Source organism: Micropterus salmoides, unplaced genomic scaffold (assembly GCF_014851395.1).
Source record: "Micropterus salmoides isolate LMB-PRFRI ecotype aquatic unplaced genomic scaffold, ASM1485139v1 Ms_hic_scaffold_7, whole genome shotgun sequence".
Classification (NCBI taxonomy): Eukaryota; Metazoa; Chordata; class Actinopteri; order Centrarchiformes; family Centrarchidae; genus Micropterus; species Micropterus salmoides.
In genome coordinates, this window is record NW_024044459.1 from 32509888 (window position 1) to 32532862 (window position 22975).

Consider the following 22975-nt stretch of genomic DNA (forward strand, 5'->3'; position numbering starts at 1 on the left):
CACACACCCTTGTCTCCATCAGTGGAGGTGAGGTGGAACAGGTGAACAGTTTCAGGTTCCTGGGAATTAGCATCACAGAGAACCTGACATGGTCATCTCACACGCTGGTGAAGAAAACTCAGAAACGACTGTATTTCTTAATAATAATGTACAACTCAAGAAAGCAATATTTCTGTGCCAAATTCCTGTTAACTTTTAAAGTGAAGCAAAGAAAGCATCCTACCTGGAAAAACTGCAAACTGGCATGGGATGTACATGGCCCAGGACAGGAGGACAGTGGGTGATCATACCATCTAGTGATATCGGTGAGGTGAGGTGCCTGCACGGAGCCCAAAGGATCCTAAAAGACAGTACCCACCCAGACACAGCCTGTTCACCCTGCTGCCATCTGGCAAGAGATAGAGAAGTATCATCTGTTGTACCACCAGACTCCAGAGCAGCTTTTTCCCTCAGGCTATGAGATTCCATAATTCCAACTTAATATTGTTATACAACTCTGTGTTGGGGCGGCTGTGGCTCAGGGGGTTAGAGCGGTTGTCCACTTATCAGAAGGTCGGTCATTCGATCCCTGGTCTCCCCACTCTGCATGTCGAAGTGTCCTCGGACAAGATGCTGAACCTCAAATTGCTCATCAGTGTGTGCGAATGGGGTGAATGTGATGTTGTGCAAAGCACTTTGAGTTGCCGGAAAGACTAGAATTGCACTATAAAAATATGGACCTATTTGTTGTAAAATGATAAATGTGATACTGAATATTAATTATAGACAAATTAGAAATTGTCTCTATTGTCTCTAAGGTGATTTATACAAATATCCTTGATTTTGATATTTCTGATTCTTAGTGACATGCATGACTTTTTGATTAGTGCTGCTCTGTCATTGTGCAATACAATGGTCTTATTGATGTTCAATATGGTAGATGGTCCCTAAATGACATAAATCAATCAAAAAATAAGGAAAATTCTTCTTTTTTTTCATTGTCACATGGCCAGACCATAAAGTGATATTTTTTATCTGTAGCTTCTGAAATGAAACTAGAGTTATCTGACTAATGCACATGTTACTTGAAATTCCCCTGCATTCTCTAAGCTATTATTTTAGTTGGCTTATACGCCCTTTCAGAAAGCCTGTAGATGTACTCAAAGATTATACCCATGATTGCTTACCTTTTATTTATCCTGCAAGCCCTCATGTTTTTTATTTCATTAGCTCATTTCAACTGAGTTATGTGTCTTATCACAGCGTGTCTTATACCAGTATGTGTGGAAGGATTACACCGTGGCACACATTTTTCCTGCTGAGGCTGGCTGTGCGGGCACGTTGAGTTACAGCCACTTCAAAGTTTGGTGTTAGTGGTCCATTAACCACTAGTAATTAAAGTGTCACTTTAAATGGCACCGAGAGGACTGCTCTCCCTGGACTGTAAAAAATCTTTTTAAAAAATTGCATAGAAAGCATGGTTTCCTGCAGTCCACCCTCATTACTAGAATAAAGGCAGAGACATTTTGGCAGTGACAGCGTACCGATTCAATGGAAGGGCTTTCCATGTGGGCCCTATGTAACATGTTGGCTATAATTTCCTCTCTGTGTTCACCTATGTTTTGTCAGCTCATAGATTTGTCATGAATTAATTGGAAGGTACAAACTGTGTCAGAGAGGCTGATTGCTGTTGAAAAAACCTTTGCTTTAAGTGCTCATTTCACATTTCCCTTTATTTCCAAGTGGTCCCATACAGTATAAAGTCCAGGTGCTTCTGGTATTCATACTGTAGATACTGTGTAAGGACTTGAAAGGACAAATACTTTCCATGCCACACAAGTGCATAGCAAATCAAAATAGAAAAGTCTCTGGGTCCATTTACCATTTGACAGAGAGAAGATTCAAATGTCTGTTATAGACTCAACATCTGGCTAAAACATGATGAGCAGCCCTGTGAGAAAGGCTGTACCCTTGTAGGGGTGATGATGGTAAGTATGAGCAAGCACAAGCATGTGCACACTGCTTGTACTGTCTACAGATTTTAAGGACTTGTTGGCAAATTATCTAAAAACAAAATTCAGCTGAGGTTAAAATGTTGCCCAGTCATATTTCACATCCTGAGACTGTAGGCCCGGCATTAAATGTACTATCATAAAGTTGAAATAAGTTAATGCCATCACAACTGTCAGTGGCTTTCTTTGACTTTTTCACATAAATGACACATTCAGTTCAACAGTCCAGTGATTATGACTTTCTTTGGACAGACAAATAAAAAAAAAAGTCCTGGAAAATTAAATGAGGTTTTCAGAGTTTTAGAGGAATTTTGCCTTGCCAACCTCAATATAATAACTGTAAAACTATTACAACCTGAGAAGTGTTGCTATTGGCAGCATGTCAGAGCAGGGGCAGTAAAACAGTGCCATTTGAGAATGACTGCCATATGCTTAGATTTCATTTGTAACTCCATGAATTAGACAAGGACCTGCACTATCTGTTCACAGTCCAGCAACTATACCAATGAGACATATTAAAGAATGAAATAAATGAGTTATTTGACACTCACTGATGCGTGACTGATGCCCAGAAGTTGTAAGAAAAGCTTAATGGTTCGCTCTTATTACTTTTCCAGTATAACATATGATGTTTTGGGCCGATGTCCAGCACCTTTGCCACTGTCTGTATGGCATCACTTGGAACATTTTAAAGAGCATGGCTGTGTTTGAAAGAATGTATTTCCTCAATTCCTTCATAAAAAAACAGAATATCAATCTATAGACGCACTCGGCTACAAATCACAGACACATTTATGAAGCCTGAGAGAAGCTTTGGTCAGCTTGTATGAAGGACTTTTCTCAGCTGGATCCTTCCCAGCAGCAGATCAGCCGTAGGCAAAGGCCAAAAAAACAACGACTGTAAGCTGGTTAGAGTCACAGGAGGAGTCCAAAGTCAATCCTGGTTGTTTTATTTGGTTGATTTCTCTCACTGAGCTACTTTACTACCTGTTATGATGTATGGAGATCCCTAACAGTGTGAAAGTAAAACAAATCACAAGGAAAGGTAGGGGTCTCTGCTGGGGAATTAGTTTTCACCTCGCTTTTGCTGGGGCGAGGATAACTTACCTTTTCCTCTCAACTGGTTGCTTTCTGCAGGCAGCTGGGAAGTGTGCCAGAAACACTAAAAATAAAGAAATGAGAATAATTTAATCCCTATCACAAACATGCCAAAGCTAGGGACAGATTAAAAGCTGCTTCTGAAGAATAACATTTCTAGAGGTGGACAATAATTCCTTTTATTCCACAAAATATTTTCTTTTTAAGTGAGACTATTTCTCAGGTTGGGAATGAAAAATGATGCTTTTGTTTTTGGTTTGTATCATTTTACGCAGTAGCTATGTCACAGAGGAATTTCTCTTGCCAGAAATAATTTAAAGTGATATTATGGGTCAGTATGAAAAGGCTACTGTTTCCCATTCATACCTCAGACTAGAGGTCAAGTGTGCTGATATCACTTAAGATTAGATAAAGTTTTAAATTATTCTTCTGGCAAACGGCATGAGAAGCAGTAAATAGTACAATTTATTATAACAATATTTTAACCAATCAAACAAAATGCATATACTGTAATACTCATACACATACACTGACCATTCAGATACTAGAATACTTTGAGTATAGAAAGACTATGGCGAGAGAATAAACTTTGTTAATGTGTCACTCATTGTCCAATCCATATAATGCAATAAATAAAACAAAACGATGCTGAGGAAAACAGCTCTAAAGGACGCTTACACACACACACACACACACACACACACACACACACACACACACACACACACACACACACACACACACACACACACACACACACACACAAAACTGTGCAAAAATAAATAGTCTTGCACTTGCTGGAGTAACATCAAACATACAATACAGTGTAATCCTGACAACATATGCTGGCCATAAGGTTCTGTTTGATAAGGCTTTTAGATTATTACCCTCTGGTTTATTCATTAACTGCAGCCACTTCTGTGACAGTGACTTGTCAAACCATTTTGCATGATACATAGATTTTTTGACATTTGACAGCTGAGAAAACCAATACAAACAGTTGTTTGCAGTCTGGCATCTAACATAATATCTATGTGCATGGTTAAAAACAGCTGTAGTAACTCTTGTAACCCCACACTGCAGCACTACAACTAATGCCCAAGGAGTCAAACATCCAATTAAATAAAATTGTATTTATATAGATCCAAATCACAACAGAGTTATCTCAGGACACTTTCATATAGAGCAGGTTTAGACCATACTCTTTATAATATTTATTACAGAGACCCAATTGTTGTTTAACCATCTTAGTACTGAATTAGATCAGTGCATCCTGAATTTAATCACCACTGTTACAACCACCTGCCTTCTTGCTATCTCTCCTGTTACTTCCTGTTTTACTAGACACATGACCTCCCTAATCCAATACATGACAACAATTCCCACAAACATATGTGTTGGCAAGAGGGCTTAATTGGCAAACTGCACATTGTACTGCTATTGTGTTACAGAAATTGTTTGCATTTGTTGCTGAATGTCTACTTGTTTGATGATAACAATTATAAATTTTCTCCAATCATCTCAAATGACACGATACCACTAGAAAATACAAAGTTTGACATTTATAATAGCTTATGCATAAATTCATGGATATTATGAAGATTATTAATTAATTATGACTCCCTGTGCGAGGTTTTCAAAAGAAATAGTAGCATGTGAATTAGTGATCACAGTATGCTGTTGTAGTATCACAAATCTGCCACTGAAGGGCAACACTCCCCTCTGCTGTCCACCATCTGTACTCTGACCAGCGGCTTTCATCTATTTTCATTTATTTACTCCACCACGGCGGTTTGGCACATTGATGCACATTAAACCTGACTCCAAAACACAGCGTTTAAAGCGTTCAGAAATGATCAGACATCTGTTTTACTGCAGTAATGGTTATAATCCGGCGCGGTCACTAGGTGGCATGAATGCACCTGCGTTGAACAGGTGACATATACTGTTGCTATGGTGAAGACGCTGGTGACTATAAAACTGTAGCACGTCCCTCAACAGTCATTTAAGGTGAGTAAAACCTGTATTTGCGGCATGTGATGTGCTTTTTTTAAATTCAAGTTGTAATTAGAATCGCTATTGTTGAATGACACGAGGAGAAACACCCGTGATTGAACGAATTTAGACGAGATATTTAGCTAATTTCCTCTGGCTTCCCGTGATGCATCGCTTTATTTTGTCTAGTAGCTCAGGGAGATGATAGAAAAACTGTCAGAGCCACCCTCCCCTCTCACCCGACCAAGGCGAGCCCCGGACAGCATCACCGACATGCCCCGCAAGACAGAGCTGTCTTAGCCGGTGCGGCTTGCCTGCTCCACGACCATTTACACCCTTTTACAAGATACTCGACAGCTGCGTATTTTTAGCCATAAGGTAAGCTGTTCACTAGATAATGTAGCCTCGTTAGCTGTTCGGCTAGGCTAGCGTAAGTAAAGGCTCATGCGTAACGTTAAGAGAGACTGTTTCATTCAAAGGCATTTTAATATTCCCGAAATTTTCACGTCTTTGTCTGCAAACGCAATACAGCTTATATTTAGTGTTTTAACTAGCGTTTTCCAATTCGGTATATAACCCAAGCAGGTTGACTTCATTATAACCTTAAAACGGGTTTGGCTGAACTGTTCATCAGAAATGAAAAAGATTGAACGGTGGCAGCTGCTAACTGCGTTATGTGCCCAATGTGGCTAAACCCTGGACTTTTATTAAAATCAAACCCTGTGTGGTGGATTCAGCGTATGCCGATTTCTTCAGAACACCTCCCCAATGGCAAAAACATTGTTTATATTCTAAGATTGGTACATTTTCTTTTTGTGTATAGCAGGCTGTTATCAAGGTGGCGTATTGTAAATGGAGTTTGGTGTGACGTTACCTCCACTCAGTAGAGAATCGCACGTATCAGGGGGGCTAGCTTGTTTGCGGTTCCTGAAACTGGACAGCTCCTCCCTGGACAGCAGCAGGACATAACAGTAACTGCAAGGGCAGCCTTTGTGATGATCTTACGAAATGCAGCGATGGCATCCTACAGTGCATCAGGTCATAAAACAACAAGGAAAGTGAAATGTTTGGAAGTCGTTTACAGGCACCCGTCGTTGTGTGGTTTACGACTGACCACTGCCGTTTTCTTTGATAATGATAAAGAAGATCGTGTCCTGAATGATATCTAAAGCTTAACAATAACGTCTGTGTGAAGTAATGATCTTCTGGCAGCCACTGCCCAGGACCAGCAGAGGTTTAATGTGAAACGTGGGTTGGTGGTGCTGTCCGCAATGCAGGTGCTGAAATTGAAAGTGCCGTGGAAAGTATCAGACGTCCCTAACACGTAGCGTGTGTCCTGTTTAAACTGTAGCCAGTGGTTTAATGCTGGTAAACCTTTAGTTGTTTATCTGTTTGCCTTTTTTGTTGTTATTCTTAGTGTTGATAGCCATTAGATGTTGAAGGTTCCTAAATCTTAAGTGTGTGCAAGGAGTAGGTTGATTATCACAAAAAAAAATAAAAAATAACAATAGTCCACATTGTCAAAACCTAAAATGAAGTATGGTCATCTGTGTGAAAAGACACAGCTTCACAAGAGGAAGACCAGCTAAGCTCTTGTTGTGGTAGCTGCTAGCTAATGTTTCATGGTGCTGCAGTTCATTGATTATTTATGTTCTCTGTATGGGGAAATGCTTGTTTGTGCATCAGGGGAAAAAAACAACAGTGGACAGACACTTCACACTAACATCTAACATAACATAATTACTGATAGATTTACATTCACCCCCACATCGTCTCTTAACAAAGAGCAATAAACTTTATTATCTCGCTTGAATTCACTGAAGTTCTGTACTCCTTTGTACCACGGTCACCTCCATGCTATGGCATGAGCCGTGCTTTGAAGTTGGCTGAGGTCATATCTTTCCAAATGGAAAGCTATCTAAGCTATTCTAGGAAAAAGCTGGGATGAAAGATATGCTTGCAGATCAGGGTTTACCAGAAGGACTCCACATTACTCATCAATAATAGATTATCTCCTCAGCCTTTATGACACACCACTGGCTCTGTTTGTGATTATAAGTCTGTGTTTTGGTTATCACATGTGTTTCCTTTTCCCCTGTAAGCCATGAAGAAAAGAAAATCACACAGACAAATGCTGGAAATGGGGAGTGTGGCCAGCGAGGTGTCACGGGATTTATTATTCATGTTAGTGAGCTGATGATGTAAGAGTGAGAAGCTCTGGGATGTTTTATTGAAGTACACTTATGTATGCAGGGAGAGGCTTTCTCTGCACTCAGGAGGGTTGTCGCAGGGATCAATGTGCTCTCAACTCTCAGCCCAGTACAGTTGTCTGGCAGAGGGTGGAGATGTTGGGGCTGAATGATTGTTTCTCTCTCTCTCTGGCTTGGCTCTGGAGACAAGGACATCCAATGAAGGGAGGGAGGAGGAAGGTGGGGCAAGGCAGGGAAGGATGAGTCCTGTTTGAGACAGGCAAGCCCTCACGCCACTCCCCATTGTGTTTAGCTTTGATTTTGTTGTTTGTCAAAGAGAATATTTTATTGCATTAAGAGATTTGCAGTGCTACGGGATATGTACCAGATGCATGATCTAATTTTTTTAGGCTGCCACATTAAATCCAATGTAAGGACTGACATTTATTTTCTTTACTTATCGTCCGTGCTGAGGAAGAGTATTTCCACTGTATGCCCTAATTAAATTACAATATACAGTGTAGCCTTTTAGATTAGTGCATATTAGATTAGTGTTTCCTTTCAGATGTCTGAGATTTGAAGGCCCTACTCTGCTCACTCTCAGGTTCTCAATCATTAGCTTCATTTCAGTGATTGCTTTCTAATTAGCCTATTTGTCTATTTATGGTCGCTTAGCCTTTCTCTTCTACAGTCACACCATAGCATTGACCTAGCCTTATTAATGCATATTAATATATGTGCATCTTCAGCATGTTCGCTGCTCTTTTTATCAAAACACAGGGTTACAATTTTTACACTTGCTCGGTATGTTGCCAAATGGCCTCCATTGCGAATGGATTTGATGGTATTATCCGGATTGTCTTGGCCAGTTGGCAGACAGAGCAAAGCTGGAGCACATCCCAAAACCCAGATGTTTATGGGTGAAAGGGTGAGAATTAACGTCCTGTTTGCCAGATGGGTTGATTCTTGTTTATCGTCTTGTCCTTCTCTCTCTTTTTTTCTCCGCCTGTCCTTGTTTTCTGTCTTCTGTCTGTCTGGAGGTTGCAAGGCTGGTGTGTGTCTGAAACTAATCAGCCATGGCATCAGCAAATGTTACACTGGAAAATCAGCTGCACAGCGCACAGAAAAACCTGCTCTTCCTCCAGCAGGACCATGCCAACACGTTGAAGGGGCTACATGCAGAGATCCGCAGATTACAACAGCAATGCACAGGTGAGCACGGCCACAAGTAGCCACCTCTCTTCTCAGCTGGGTAAAAACAGCACATTAAAGAACGTCTTTGAGGGTATCTCATGATGAAAACAGTAAAACAAACCTACGTGTCAAATAATTATCCCATTACCCTTGATTCCATAACGGGGACAGCTGGACACCCTAGTGGATATTTGCAGCTAAATACAAACAAGATGCTGTGGTGCCACTATTAAACCTTTTAGAGAGAATATGATGACTTATGGGAAATGCACTCAAGCATTAGTGAGTACACCCTGCACTGTAGCAATGCAACACAGCAAAACCTTTATTGAGCATACCACCAGTAATAGATACTGCCTTTGTGGAATACTCTTCCACAAAGGCAGGATATAACCCAGGAGACGCTGCATGTTTTGGCTCTGACTTCCCGTATCCTTGGCTAACGTGGGACTCTCACTTATCTTGTTAAATGAATACTCCACCATATGGAAAGCACTGACATGTTTCCCTGAAACATGCACTGCTGCTAGTTAGTCTGTGTGAGGTGCATGCTGTTTGATAGCTGCCTGTTTGCAACCTAATGTGACGCAAGTATATAAGTAACCCTCTCCTTTTTTTCACAGACCTGACATATGAGCTCACAGTGAGAAGCTCTGATCCCTCAGGTAAGCCTCCATCGTACTGTTTAGTACACATGCAGTTTTACTAATGACATTCAATGTCTAGTGTCATTAGTTACCATCAATATTAATTTGTTGCCGAATAAAATTGCTGTCAACATTCCCAGCTGTGATTGTCTATGGTGTTAGCTTGCATTAGTGTTCTATGACGTTAGTTAAAGTACTATTCTCACAAGAGAAGTTAAATATGCTGTTAGATTGACTTGCCTCAGATACTACATGTAATGTTTAGTAACATCTCAGAGTACAGTTTTATTTTTTCAGTGATTTAAATTATGAAAGTGCACAGCAGCAGAAAAAACTCTACAGCAGTCAAGGCTATAAATCCGTGTCAGTGCACAGGCCCGAGAGCAGAGGGCTCTGCCGGTTTCCTGGTAACAAAGTCCCACCCAGGAAGCATTGCATTGTGGGACTCCCTACTGTTCATTATAGCTCCCACTGCTCATTGCCAACTGCCCCTCCCCCTGCGTTACCATGGCCGAGACATGGAGCCACAACACTGGTCTGATTCAGACCCAGCTCCGCTGGCTTGAAGTACAGCACTGTACAGTCAGAGGCCCCTGGGAGGTTGCATACAGTTTAATTTATTTACAGGCTACAACACAGATGTGTTTCACTGAGCGAGCAGGAGGCATGTTGCATCTCACCAGGATCACAATATGTTGTAGGTCTTTTAACATGGCTGTCCCAGATTGGAGCAATACTATTACGGCCTCCAGTTAGAGGCACTATCATGTTGTGGTTGTTAGTGTGGGACATCTCAGAGATTGGAGTGCAGGAAATGAGATTATCTGTTGCAGCGCTAATGCACAGCCTGCAACCTGCTTAGTCCAGCCAGACTCGGGTGCATCAGCTGTGGGTGAACATTTACCAATGCTGTCACCTTTCTAACCATCCCGTTGTTTAATAGGAGACTGTGTTTAGTACATGTAAATTTAAACTAGACATGGAAACTTTGGGATACACATTTATATACACAATACATATAAATCTATTTTATTCCACTGTTTTTGCACATGCACAAACATGACTGCATAGGCTGTAACTGGGTGGGGCAGGGCAGGGTGGGGGCAGCAGTAAAGAAGGTCAGAGGAGAGCAGCTCCATTGCTGTCTACCAGAGCTGTAATGTGAGACTGGCGCTCTCTGCCCACTGCAGATGAGTCTCCATAGGATCATCCTGTCTCTGTCAGCTCACAGACTGTCCAGTCATTGTCTCCATTTATGTTTGGTTCAGTCTGGAGATTTTTTATGTGTCTCTGGGTGTGCAATTATTTATCTCTGCTTATGATTGCTTTTTACTCTGACGTGTGCATCTGTGCTGCTGTTTTAACTGTTTTTTATTGTGTGTGCAGACAGCAGTGAGGTGCGATGCAAGGAGCTGCAAAGGAGGTGTGAGGAGCTGGAGGCCCAGCTGAAGAAGAAGGAGGAGGAGAACACAGAGCTGCTCAGGGACCTTGAGCAGAAGAACGCCATGATCTCTGTCCTTGAAAACACCATAAAGGAGAGGGAGAAGAAGTACCTGGAGGAGCTCAAGATGAAGAGCCACAAACTGGCTGTTTTGTCCGGGGAGTTGGAGCAGAGAGCAAGCACTATTGCGTACCTTACCTCACAGCTTCACGCCACCAAGAAGAAGCTGTTAGCCGGCAGTTCATCTGAGGCCAGCCCCAACGTCAGCCCAGTCACCTCATACAAACCCACGCCTCCCCCGGCCAAGGACAGGCAGCCTGAAACCCCACGGCGCCGCATGAAGAAGAGTCTCTCCCAGCCTCTTCACCCAGAGTTGACAGAGGTGTATCGGCTCGGCCCGGACGGTAGACGCCTGGTTCTGCGGGAGACTGTAGACGCCATGCCTGACCCCACACCCTTCTTGCAGGCTGGGAGAGACTCTCCTGAACCACAGGTAGTGCGAGAACGGCCTGCCGTTATCCCTCCTATTGCCTCCGAGCGCTCCCCTATCGGGCCCCTGGGTGCCATGGCCAGCCCTCGTCACAGCCCCGCTCGGGACCGTCAGTACAGGGCTCATGTGGGTGTGGCGCACCGCATCCCACATTGCACCCCTCCCTTGGCCCCACCGCAAGCAGAGCTGGAGACACTGGCAGTGGACCAGGTCAACGAGGAGAAGGTTGTGCGGAAGCGCACCGGAGCAGACAGGACAGTTTAACACTGCAATGCTAACATGCACAGAAACGCACATCTACTGTATACACACTACACTGCAAGAGCCGGAAGAAGCCTGACCCACTGTGTAGCCTGCTTTCTACGCAACACTGCAATATGAAAAAAAAAGATCATTTTGTTCATGGTATTCCACAAAGACTTTTGTTTTTCTTAATATACATTGGAAAAGGACTAATATAAAGCATGCCAAAATGTTTCTTATTTAAGACCCAATGAGATCTTGTATTATACACATGTTGACTTTTTGCTTAGACTTTCACTTCATTCTGTCTCATGTGGTGCGTACAACAAAGTCTCAGCCAAATATCTGCATCAGTGCCTGCTTTACTGGTTCAACCATACACAACGCTGTGTAGTCATGGCTAATAGTTACCTTTACATATCTCTGTTTGCTCCATCTTCTCAACAATAGTCTGGACATATCAACAAACTATATAATACGATGTCTGCAGCTGCATAGGGTAGAACTGAAATTATTAAACTAATACTCCCCAAATGTCTTTCATCTTCTTCTATATCAGTATAATAACGTTACTATAGGTGTGAGCTGCATAGTGTGCAGTTGGAATTTGCTGCAAAAACAGCAGCGGTGCACATGTGCAAATGCAGTATGAAATGATGGTGATCAGGGCGTATATTTGTGTGCGAGAGAGAGAGAGAGAGAGAGAGAGAGAGAGAATGAAGGCCTGGGAGAAAATTAAGTTTTGGCTTAAACAATATCCATTGATGTTATTTGTGATACAAGGGCATTTTTGAAAACACTGCTGTAATAGGATTTTGTGATATTACTAACTGTACTTTATAAAGGCTGTACATTTGTAATGAATTATTTTTTAATTTATTGTTTTAATAGAGAACACAAAAGCACCTCAGATAATGACGGTAGCCACTGCACCACCAACATGACGGTAATTATAATCACTTAATAACCTGCTTTTCACATTAATATCTCTTGTCCTTGAAGTATATGTATAAATCAGAACAATAAAGCAATGCTCTTTTGGTTTGGTTATGTGGCTTCTGTTTGTACAGATGCGTGACAAATTAGTAAGGTGTTGGGCCATTACTAGGCTCCACAAAAACTTCAGTCCTGGCGTTGATTTGAGCCTCTGGAAGTGTACTGGAGAGATGAACACCATTCTTCCAAAAGATACTCCCTCATTTTTTGTTCAAAATCTCCCATGATGTGAAGTGATTGCAAAGGCACATCATGTTCAGACTCAGAAAACCATTCATTGTCTCCCTGTGCCCTGTAACTAATAGTGTAAGTAGTTATTGATACCAGGTTGTAATAGGAACGGTAACATATGGGAAAGCCAAATTGCGTGATCACTGAACTGTTTGGCTAAAGTGCGTTAAGGATTATCTGTCTGCACCAACAACTATTCAGTATCAAATTACATCACAGTGTCAGCAATAACAACTAAATGTCACACTGACTCTGAAGAGTCTGCTGACGAGGACAATGAGTCTCATCAGAAAAGCAGTGTGCCCGTTTACAAACGTGTATGTAATTCAACAACTTGGCCGCTGGGTGTCCACCTTGAATCACAATAGAAGTTGAGTGATAAATATCAATACCAACACTAGAACACATATAACCATGTAAACTAAAGGCTGCCCATAGATCAAGGCGTCTCCTTGGGCCAACTGAAACCAGGATTTCTGTGAATTATGTAGATATATACAAATTTAATAATTGTTTAAGTGGCACTAAAAAGGTTTAAAGAAAAAAGGCATTTCATTCTAACACACTGAAAGTCTTGAAATAAGGCAGATGATAACTTATCCCTGGTTGGGTTTGGCATCAATAAATCAGAATTTCTTATCGTCATCATTCCAAAGCACATTTTAATTAAAATATTCAGAGGTCTGCAATATATTGTCTTTTACATGAATCTGGCATTTGTTCAAATCCATTTACATTTCTCCCAATGACAGAATTAACTTAAGTAATTTATAATAAGTCTCCTCGTTTTCAGTGACTCTATACACATAGAGCGAATATACGCATTTATGTGTGATACTTGTTTGAACGACTCATTTTGGGGTAATTTTGGACAAATCACTAGTCTAAGTCAAAGATATTGTGCCCAAACATCGGCACGATTCAGTAGTAAAGCTGTTTCTTTTACCAAATTGCCTTTATTACAGGTGGAACCAGTCTTCACCGGCTAAAACACATAAAGAGCCTGTACTTGAAGCAATCAGTAAAGCTACTTTCTCTCTATTTAATTGCAAGCAGAGTAATTATCTGATTGAGCGGGTGACAGCGACCCCTAGTGGCCAAAGCACTGCACATGCTAAAGTAAAACATGAATTGGTACTGCTTTATTTTTCCAAGTCATTTTTATCAGATATACTACAGATATAAAAAGGTGTGTGTGTCTCTAGAGGTTTAATATGCACATGTACTGTATCATAATGCCAGGAGACTCAAAACACCAAGTCACATTTGCTTGGCGCAGCTTGCTTATTAGGATTAAAATCATGTTTGTCCTTTTTTTCCATAAGCATTACTGCCTGCAGCCTCTATGTGACTCTCCTTGGAGAGGTTGGAGATTTCATTGGCCCACAAGTCTGCCTGATTTTGCCCCAAACCTTTGAGGTCTGGTGCCGCCATTGTAATAAACGAAGAGTAAAATAATCTCAGGTAAGTGTGCAAACAAACTGTAACTACTGAGTGGAACAAGTTTCATGGGATTCATTCACACACAAATATTGTAAAGACAGAGGAGAGTGTAGTTTCTCCTCAGCTGCTTCGAACACAGTGGCTGACGCTGACATACAAATACAACTAAAGACAAGTCGTTAAAATAAATTTTATTTTGAGAAACATATTCGGCTAAACTCATTTAAATGTAGGTTTCAAAGTTCTCACAGGTATGTTGTAATGAGACTAAATATACTCAGTTATAATAAATCATTTGGCATAATATTCTCTGTACTTTTTTTCAAAAGGCCACTTAATACACTTCACAGGACTGCCAATGAAGGATATTTACAAACATCAAACATGCGATAAACCACGAATATTGTTCTCCTCTCACTGTCAAAAATACCACAAAATTAAAAGCATTCCTAATGGTGGCATACCAAAGAGCATATTTTAAACTGTTCAAATGTTCATATTTGACTTGAGATCCTTCAGATCCGGACGGCAGAACTGATCTAAAAGTTTTCAAGTTGAAAAGGGTGTTAACTTACAAAAAGGAAACAATATTTTTTGTATTATTTTTTGGTATACCTCCACAGTAAAAGTCTTTATTTTCATTAAATGAAGGAAAGTGCCTTGTTTTTGATTTTTTAAGATTTAGCAATTGCTAATTTAGTTCCTTAGTGCTTTATTAACTTCTATGAACTCTGGCTCACAGAAAAATGTCAAGAGATACAGCTTGATATATGTTGCTTAAACTTGCCATGTCTTGCTTGCGTCATCACTGAGCAGGCTCTAATCCCTTGGCTGGCGATGTAATTTTCTTCTGTTGAAAGCCTGGACAGAGAGGCGACCATATGTTGACTCAAAACATTTATATTACAGTCCAACAGAGGAAAAAAAATGGAGAAGTCTGAAAGCGCAAACCTGAATCTGTAAGGGTTAACTGATTCAATTCCTCCTCCAGCTGCTCAGAGGTTATATCCAAGTGGGTGTAAGGTACAGCAGGCAGAGAGCTGAGCAGGTCGTCACCTGGGAGGCTCGGCTCCCCAGAGGGCCGCAGACCGTTCGTTGGAACTTCAGGTAAACCTGACACTGAATCCGGCTTCGTCTCGTCCAACAAAGATTTCAGTTCTTCCTCCAACTCATCCATGTCTTCATCTACAAAAAAATGGCAGTAACTTAAATCTCTTTGATATTCATATATACACAATATATTAAAAGACATGGCACTAACAGTATGGCATACCTGCGCCGGTCACGCCGCTGGATATGGTTTGGTTCACCTCATCTTGAGTGTCACATAACTGGTTAAATAACAGAAAAGATACATTAAGATGCTTAGGAATATTTATATTTAAATAAATAATACAATACCCAGATCATTGTCTTAAAATATAGAGCTACCTCCTGGATTTGATCCACGAGGTTCTCAGCACGTTCCACAGTCACATCCTTTAGCGAGAGTCTCAGGGCTGCCACGCCAGCCTGATATGCTTGCATAACCTACAAACGTGTTCAGCACAAACTTAAAATACCGACAACACACTTGGTTACAGACAACTGATGCATATTCTGCTTCTCACCATCTTATCAGACTGTGATTGGGTTATTCTGTCCAGGATTCCTCTGATGGACTCCAGTTTGGCGAATAAATTGTCTGCTCTCTTTTCTACCCTTTTGCGGCCTCTTAAACACCTGAGTGCCTGTTGGGATAGACGGCCAATACTGAACTGAACCGAACCAAGATATTCGGTTAAGCACAATAAGATGTGTTTTTGCAGTTGACTGTTATTAGTACCTGGGATTTCTTCCCTTCCCGGAGCAGCAGCTTTGCTTCCTCTCTGCACCTGAAAGAAAGTCTGACTTTCAGAACCATTTGAATGCAATGAAGTTAAAAGAAAAAGATAGCCAAAGCATCAAGTTGCACACATCATACTGGTGATTTCACAACTGGAACAAGTCAATCCTGACTAAATTACATACATTATTTTTGTCCAAATGGGTTTTCTTGCTTACAAATACCAACAGGACTATTTTAGTTCAATTATACACATTCTCTATCAATACTAATTCTACTTTAAAGTTCATATTTAAGTTGATTTACTTGACCGCCTCAAAGCCCAGTTTCTCCACTCGCTCTCCCAACAGCTTCTCACTGCGCTGCAGCTGGTAGATGCCTATATCCACATCACTGACAGGGGAAACACGATCCTGCCCAGGCTGACAAAACTTAACAATCTGTAAGAAAGACACATAAAGACAGATGAAACATAAAGCATTACTCCAGTAGTCGCAGGATAAACTCTCTCTCAACAGGCCTTGTCCTGATAGATGACTTCTAAAAAACTACCTCTACTGACGGAATGAACGGTTTGTGGAGCGGTCGGTTACACTTTACCTTCTCGCCCTCGTGCAATGACACAATCACTTGCTTGTCCCTCTGCAGCTGCAGGAGAGCCATGCACAGGGTGCTCTCATCAGCACAGACATCAGAAGAAAGAGTACAGAGCTCTTGAAATGACAGGATGGAGCGGCTTGCAAATTCACTGCTCCGGTACACCCTGAGTAATTCTGCTGCTTTCTCCTAGAAAACAAAAGACATTTCTCTCTCTTTTTTTTTTTTTTACATAATCAACTATTGATTGTTTATATAGGGAAAAGAGAAGTACCATCACAGTCACAGAATGACACAGGGCAAACAATGCCAAATATAGTACAACAGTTTCTTTATTCCCCCTCCTCCCCTAAAGTCCCTCATTTCCCTCCCCCCATCCCACCCCAGCCATCTGCACCCTTAGATGATGAACCAAGGCAGTGCACATAAAACAAAGTACAGAAACACAAAAACAGCTAACAAACCATTCCTCTTCAAATCCAACCTTCTGCTACTAAGGAATCACATGACCATTATAAACATAAACAAACAGCATTCGGGTACAAAGACATTAAAGAATCATTTTTATATCAATGCGTTACTAATTGTCACTCGCACACTATGCAAGCACGGTAAAACTCATCCCTTGGCTCGCTTCTTCTCCTCATTCTTCACTGAACATCTATGTGACAGGTGCGTTTATAACAACAACGTAACGCCGAGAAGTGCATAGCGAGTGTTTGATTGTCCGAGCGTCAGAAAGTGACAGTGAACACGAATGGAGGAATATTCTGGCAGTAAATGTGCTGTGTCAGAGCTGCAATGATTAATCGATTAATCGCACAGTTGTTAACTACTATATTAATCCTCAAGTGTTTTAATAGTTTTTTTTTTTGAGAAACATTAAATGATTCCAGCTTCTTAAATGGGAATATTTGCTGGTTTCCTTCCTCCACTATTACAGTAAACTGAACATCATTTGAGGACGCCATCTTGACATTTTATAGACTAAACAACTAATTAATTCCATCCATCCATCGCCAACCGCTTATCCTGCGTACAGGGTCGCGGGGGGCTGGAGTCTATCCCAGCTGACATTGGGCGAAAGGCAGGAAACACCCTGGACAGGTCGCCAATAGAGACACCAATTAACCTAGCCTGCATCTTTGGATGGTGGGAGGAAGCCGGAGCACCCGGAGAGAACCCACGCGGACACGGGGAGAACATGCAAACTCCGCACAGAAAAGTCAGGTCAACCGGGGTTTGAACCCACGACCTTCTTGCTGTGAGGCGACAGTGCTAAACACTGCACCACCGCACCGCCCCAACTAGTTAATTAATTGAGAAAATAATGGACAGATTAATCAACAATGAAAATAATCATTAGTTGCAGCCCTAGCTCAGATGCACACCATATTAGCATTACCATTAAATCTGTAACTAAATGGATCATTTAGATAAATGTAATGCACAATATGTTACTAGTGTAAGTAATAGGGCTGCAACTAAGGAATATTTTTATAGTCGCTTAATCTATCGATTACTGAAACGAATAATCGACTATTCGGATTATAAATCGCAAAATGACACAATGCCTCTCATTTAAATATTAGCCTTTAAATTAAACCTGAGGTTGTTTTAGGCATGTGCTAATTAACAGTCAAGACAATGAAATAAAAACTGCTATGAAAAATACATTTTTAATGAACGTTTCTGCTGCAGCATCAGAAAGTTCCACTGAAATCACGTCCTGATAAGCAGCTGATCTGCTGTTTAGTGACGGAGCACTGAACAGCAGATCAGCTGCTTATCAGCTTTCACCCCGGGACAAACTGACACTGTATACAAAGAAAGAAATAACGTCATGCATTACATTTGCCGAATTTACAAGAGGGGATCAATAATAACGATTTTGTAGTACACAGTGTTTCACAACATTTATATAGTTTCCCCAAACTCAACAACTCACAAAACTCCGTGATGTTTTTTTAAGGGAGTTTGGGGCGGATTAGCCGCCGCCTCACGTACAGACGGGAGAACTGTTTTCTCTTCTTTACAAAGAATTAAATTGTCCGGTGTTGTCTAAACTTGCGCACTCAGCAGCAACATGTTATCCAGCTGAGAACGTCGCGATGAGCGATGGATCGATTATGATTGTAAAAGTCAAGGCGCATCTGGAAGGTGAACGCGGCCGTTGTGCATCATAACTACGTGCTACTCACAGCACCATTACTGTAACAACTAATCAAACTGACCAACTGTATAGAAAAGAAGTAACACGGCTTTAACGTGAAGTTAGCTCGCAAACTAGCCTACAGAGAGGAGTCTCCATCATCCACAGAGACACGACGTTACGCGCCTCCTCTTCAGATGCTCAGGAGTTTCCAGGAGAGCTCAGCTTTGCAGCAGTTCACGACCTTTCTGGCTGAGTGAAGAGTGAAATGCTGCCACACTCTGGAGGTTTTAGGTTGTGAAGGAGTTACTGCAGCTCTGATGTTGTTTTAGTAACTGTTCCCATCACTTTACTCTGTTAAGCTGTCAATGTCGCTAATGCCCGATGAGGTCATGAACCAATCGATTATTAAATTCGTTGGAAACGATTTTTGTCGATTAGTTGTTGCACCCCTAGTAACTGAGATGCAAAACTCATGGTGGCACAAGCATCATAACATTGCACTGCGGTGCATCTGAATCACATGATGAGACACAGCTTAACAAACCTTCACTAGTTCAATGACAACAAAGGACTCCTCCAAAGGCACCCCGCTGCTCCCCAGCAGAGTGGAGAAAGTCCACTTGAGAGGCTTCACCAGCAGCAGGCCAACACCCCAGGACAGCCAGCCACAGTCCACGTTGGCAGCAAACTCGGACTCCCTCTGAATCTTCCCACATCTGGCAGAAGGTAAAATACAACCAGTGTTACCAGGCTGAGCCCCAAAGAGACAGTCAGCAGTGACGGAGCTGGTACAAGGACAGTTACCTGGCCATGGTCTGGACGACAGTCGCCAATCCCAGCGGTGATTTTTCTTTCCTCCTAAAGCTCCTGTTCAGCTCCCGCAGACTGACACACACGGTGCCGCGGTCCCTGCAGCTTTTTATGACCAGAGCCGTCCAGAAGTCCATCTTACTGTCCCAGTCCGTCGTGTTGACATCTCGGTTCTCCTTGAAGTCGGAGAACATAAAATTCATCCGCTCGTCGTCGTCCCATTCAGGCGGCAGGGTCATTTCAGAGGAGTCGGACATTTGTAAAACCCCAAGTCTAAACTTTAGCTAAACCCTTTTCTCGACTTGCTGGTTAAGTTAGCTAATTTCACGCAGCTAATGTTAGCTAACCAAGTTAACGTTAGGTTAGCTAGCAACATCCACTAACTTACCAGCCACCGCTCTCTCTCACAAGAAACAAAAATCACCACTCAGCGTCAAGGACCAAGCGAAAATATCTGTCTCTTGAGGGAAAACTCCGTCGCTGTCAAAGCAAACCCTCACTTCACCATGATTTGTTGAAATGTGGCTAACATGCTCGCTAACGTCTCACATATCAACAACAACATTGTGGTCGCGCGCGATTTATAACTCAGAACCGTGCGGAAAAGCGGTGCGCGCGGAGATGATGCGTCAACTCCATCCACGCAGACACCCCGAACAACAAAGCGAGCGCACCCGTGTTATGCCTAGTTTCGCGTGCACCTCCAAAAACTGCTTTCAAACCACTAAACAACACTAAACTCTATAATATTCTTTGTGGGGTCCATAAATGGTGATAAATGACTCTAAGTATATATTTTATGAACGTTCAGAGTCTTTAATATTTTAATACACTTCGCAGAACTTGACATCCTTGACATTCAGTAAATATATAAGCTAATGATAACGCCGTTTGATCAATGAGCAGAGCAAAGTGTCTGAAAAGGACCTAAAGAGGTGGATGCATAATTCGGAAAGATCACATTATGTAGGCTACCTGCCGAGATTTGCATCCACCTCTTTTCTCACCATCACCCGCGAGGTGCATGCAGTTCTCGGCAGGCAGGCAGAATTCGGCACAACACCTGCAGCTTCTGCTCACGGACGTTGTGTTTGCGTCTTTCACGTGCAGCGCTTCTTCTTCTTCTTCTTGTTTCCAGCAGACTAGCCGCATCTGTGGCGTATTGCTGCCCTCCTCTGTTCGTTATTTAAGTCTTAATGGTGATTACCTGTATCCTTTAGTATAATCACGTTTTAGGTAGATACTCAATCATTTTCTTCGTTTTGTTCCAACTATCCGAATTGAGTAGAGTGGGTAGGCTAAACTCTCTAAACAATTTCCTCCTTTGACAAGAGTACTTTATACAATGAACTAATACATGCTTCACTGATTCCTTGTCTCCACATTCACATTTTTCCATCAGGATGTTTACCAATCAGAGCCAGCCAACGGTGCCCAAACCTCAGTCTGGATAGAACCACCGCATCTCCTCTCTTACATCTAAAAGCACATTTTCCTTTCTCTTAAGTTCTTTGTACTGAGTAATATTTCCTCCCTTTCCTTTAATTTTCACATGATTTTTGCCACATTTCTTTCACTGACCTATTTATTATTTCTGTATAATCCGGTGACCCATACTTTAAGTTAATTTGAACCCTTTCCCCCTGCACCGCCTTCTTTGCACCCCATCTGCCTCCTCATTACCCTCCACACCCATGTGCGCCGGAATCCACAGAAACCCCACCTTGTACCCTGCTTTGTGAATTCTATACAACACCTGCATAATTTCCACAAGTAAATCAGGTCTGGACCTTGTTTTAGTATCTTTAATTGTAATTAGAGTTGCTGCTGAGTCACTGCATATGACTGAATGATCCTGTTTGTTTTCTTCAGCCCACCTTAATGCCCATAGCACTGCCACATATCTGACACATCCAGGCTTTTATCTCCTTCACTGCAGCCTCTGACATATTTCTTTTGCTTGTCTTCATAAAATATAAGTCAACAATGAGATCTGGGATCAGCCATGAAGGTATAACCGAACGACATATTGGTGGACATACATTCAAATTTACAATACCAATTTCCCCCGACATAGATTTGAGTTTTTCTGTAAAGTTTGTTTTGATCCTTCTTGCTGTTCCCATAAACTCCCAATGCTGACTCAACAGGTTTTTTGTTGGTAGTTTTTCATTCTGTCCTTTTACTTTCATTAAATACTTCAAACCAAGTTTACGTCTTCATATTTCTAACGGGATCTCCCCTGTTTTTTATTAATAGTGCCGGTATTGGAGTTGTACAAAACACACCACTACACACTCTAGGGCTTTTGCTTGGACTCTATCAAGTTGGCTAATCACTGAAGGGGCTGCTGATCCATATGCCACACAGCCATAGTCAATAATTGATCTTATCATTGCTCTGTATATCATCATCATAGATTCACTATCAGCCCCCCAATCAGTCCCAGCCAGACACCTTAGGACATTATTTTTTTCCCCACACTTCAAAGAAACCAACTCAATATGCTTCTTCCATGTCATCCCATCCACATTCCTAGAAATTTTTTAAAAGTTTTTCACTCTTTCAATAGTTCTATTATATATTTGTAACATATGTGTTGGCACTTTCTTCTTATGTCCAATAACCATGTATTTTGTTTTTTCTGTAGATATTTTAAAGCCGCCAATCATTAGCCGATTCAGTTACTTTCTCCAATGCAGCTTGCATTTGGCCATAAATATAGGAGATGTTCCTCCCTCGTTTCCAGATTACAAATAATGAACACCTAAATTCTTTCCCCACTCTACTAAACATACCATTGACTAGTATATTAAAAAGCACTGGACTTATTACTTACTACCCTGCGGGGTTCCATTCAAAGCTCAAAGTGACATCCTCAAATGTGCTGTTTTGTTCACAACCCCAGAGATATATTCACTTTAAAAAAGCAGGAAGGAGTCAATTTTGATGTTTTAGTCTTTAAATAATGACTCAAAATGATTACTTGATTATCAAAATAGTTGATGATTAATAGTTAGTAGCTAGATTAGAGCTACAACAATTAATAGAATAATTAATTTTTGACAATTTTCAGACTAAACAATTAATCGAGAAAATAATCAACAAATGAATAGACCATGAAAATAATCGTTAGTTGCAGCCATAGTTCAGATGCACACCATATTCAATTTAGTTTGTTGATTTGTATCGAAAGTTGTACTGGAAAATCTGTAGCAATAAAGAACTGAATATATGAAACATTCAGATAAATGTAATACACAACATGTTACGGCAATAAGTATCACTAAAAATGCAAAAATTATGGAGGCACAAACATCATGATATTATTGTAGGCCTACTATCTATTATATACTTCTTAAATGAGAATATTTTCTGGTATTTTCTTTCCTCATCTATGACCTACTCTATGACTTCTGTTGACATCTCAGTTCTCCTTCAAGTCCCATTCAGGCGGCAGGGTCATTTCAGAGGAGTCGGACATTTAATAAAAACACTCCCAAGTTTCATTTGTTTTGTATTGAATTACAATATCTCTTTGACTCCGTCTATAAATTAAACCAATTATTGGCAAATTACTCAGTAAAAAGTGCATTAAGCTATATATTAAATTATATCTCGCTCATACAA

At 41.2% G+C, this 22975-nt stretch overlaps 2 protein-coding genes across 4 annotated transcripts; one reads left to right on the forward strand and one right to left on the reverse strand.

The window, feature by feature from the left end:
• Window positions 1-5018: 5018 nt before the first annotated feature.
• ccdc92 (coiled-coil domain containing 92) lies at window positions 5019-12330 on the forward strand. 2 transcript variants are annotated; one of them, XM_038704626.1, is made up of 4 exons: window positions 5019-5099; window positions 8314-8485; window positions 9091-9132; window positions 10501-12330. In XM_038704626.1, exons 2-4 carry the CDS (start codon window positions 8350-8352, stop codon window positions 11307-11309), a joined length of 987 nt encoding a protein of 328 aa, XP_038560554.1. In that variant the 5' UTR covers window positions 5019-5099; window positions 8314-8349; the 3' UTR covers window positions 11310-12330. The 2 variants fall into 2 exon arrangements, with proteins under 2 accessions (XP_038560554.1, XP_038560553.1); XM_038704625.1 differs by lacking the exon at window positions 5019-5099 and adding an exon at window positions 5156-5462.
• Window positions 12331-14130: 1800 nt separating this feature from the next.
• On the reverse strand, window positions 14131-20174 carry chmp7 (charged multivesicular body protein 7). Of its 2 annotated transcripts, XM_038703900.1 has the most exons (11): window positions 19340-20174; window positions 19080-19251; window positions 16384-16569; window positions 16090-16223; window positions 15784-15832; window positions 15569-15688; window positions 15390-15488; window positions 15232-15289; window positions 14910-15143; window positions 14746-14819; window positions 14131-14497 (listed from the first exon to the last, which is right to left on the reverse strand). In XM_038703900.1, exons 1-10 carry the CDS (start codon window positions 19600-19602, stop codon window positions 14764-14766), a joined length of 1371 nt encoding a protein of 456 aa, XP_038559828.1. In that variant the 5' UTR covers window positions 19603-20174; the 3' UTR covers window positions 14131-14497; window positions 14746-14763. The 2 variants fall into 2 exon arrangements, with proteins under 2 accessions (XP_038559828.1, XP_038559827.1); XM_038703899.1 differs by having other exon boundaries at window positions 14131-14819; window positions 19340-20173.
• Between the last annotated feature and the right edge of the window lie 2801 nt (window positions 20175-22975).

Bases quoted from the DNA above. Each gene is read 5' to 3' on its own strand.
- ccdc92 (XM_038704626.1), top strand. From the start codon at position 8,350: ATGGCATCAGCAAATGTTACACTGGAAAATCAGCTGCACAGCGCACAG. The intron at 8,486-9,090 runs GTGAGCACGGCC...TTTTTTTCACAG, and splicing joins ATTACAACAGCAATGCACAG to ACCTGACATATGAGCTCACA. The intron at 9,133-10,500 runs GTAAGCCTCCAT...TTGTGTGTGCAG, and splicing joins GAGAAGCTCTGATCCCTCAG to ACAGCAGTGAGGTGCGATGC.
- chmp7 (XM_038703900.1), bottom strand. From the start codon at position 19,602: ATGTCCGACTCCTCTGAAATGACCCTGCCGCCTGAATGGGACGACGAC. The intron at 19,252-19,339 runs GTAACTGTCCTT...ACCTTCTGCCAG, and splicing joins GTCGTCCAGACCATGGCCAG to ATGTGGGAAGATTCAGAGGG. The intron at 15,489-15,568 runs GTGAGAAGCAGA...ACACGTTTGTAG, and splicing joins AATCACAGTCTGATAAGATG to GTTATGCAAGCATATCAGGC.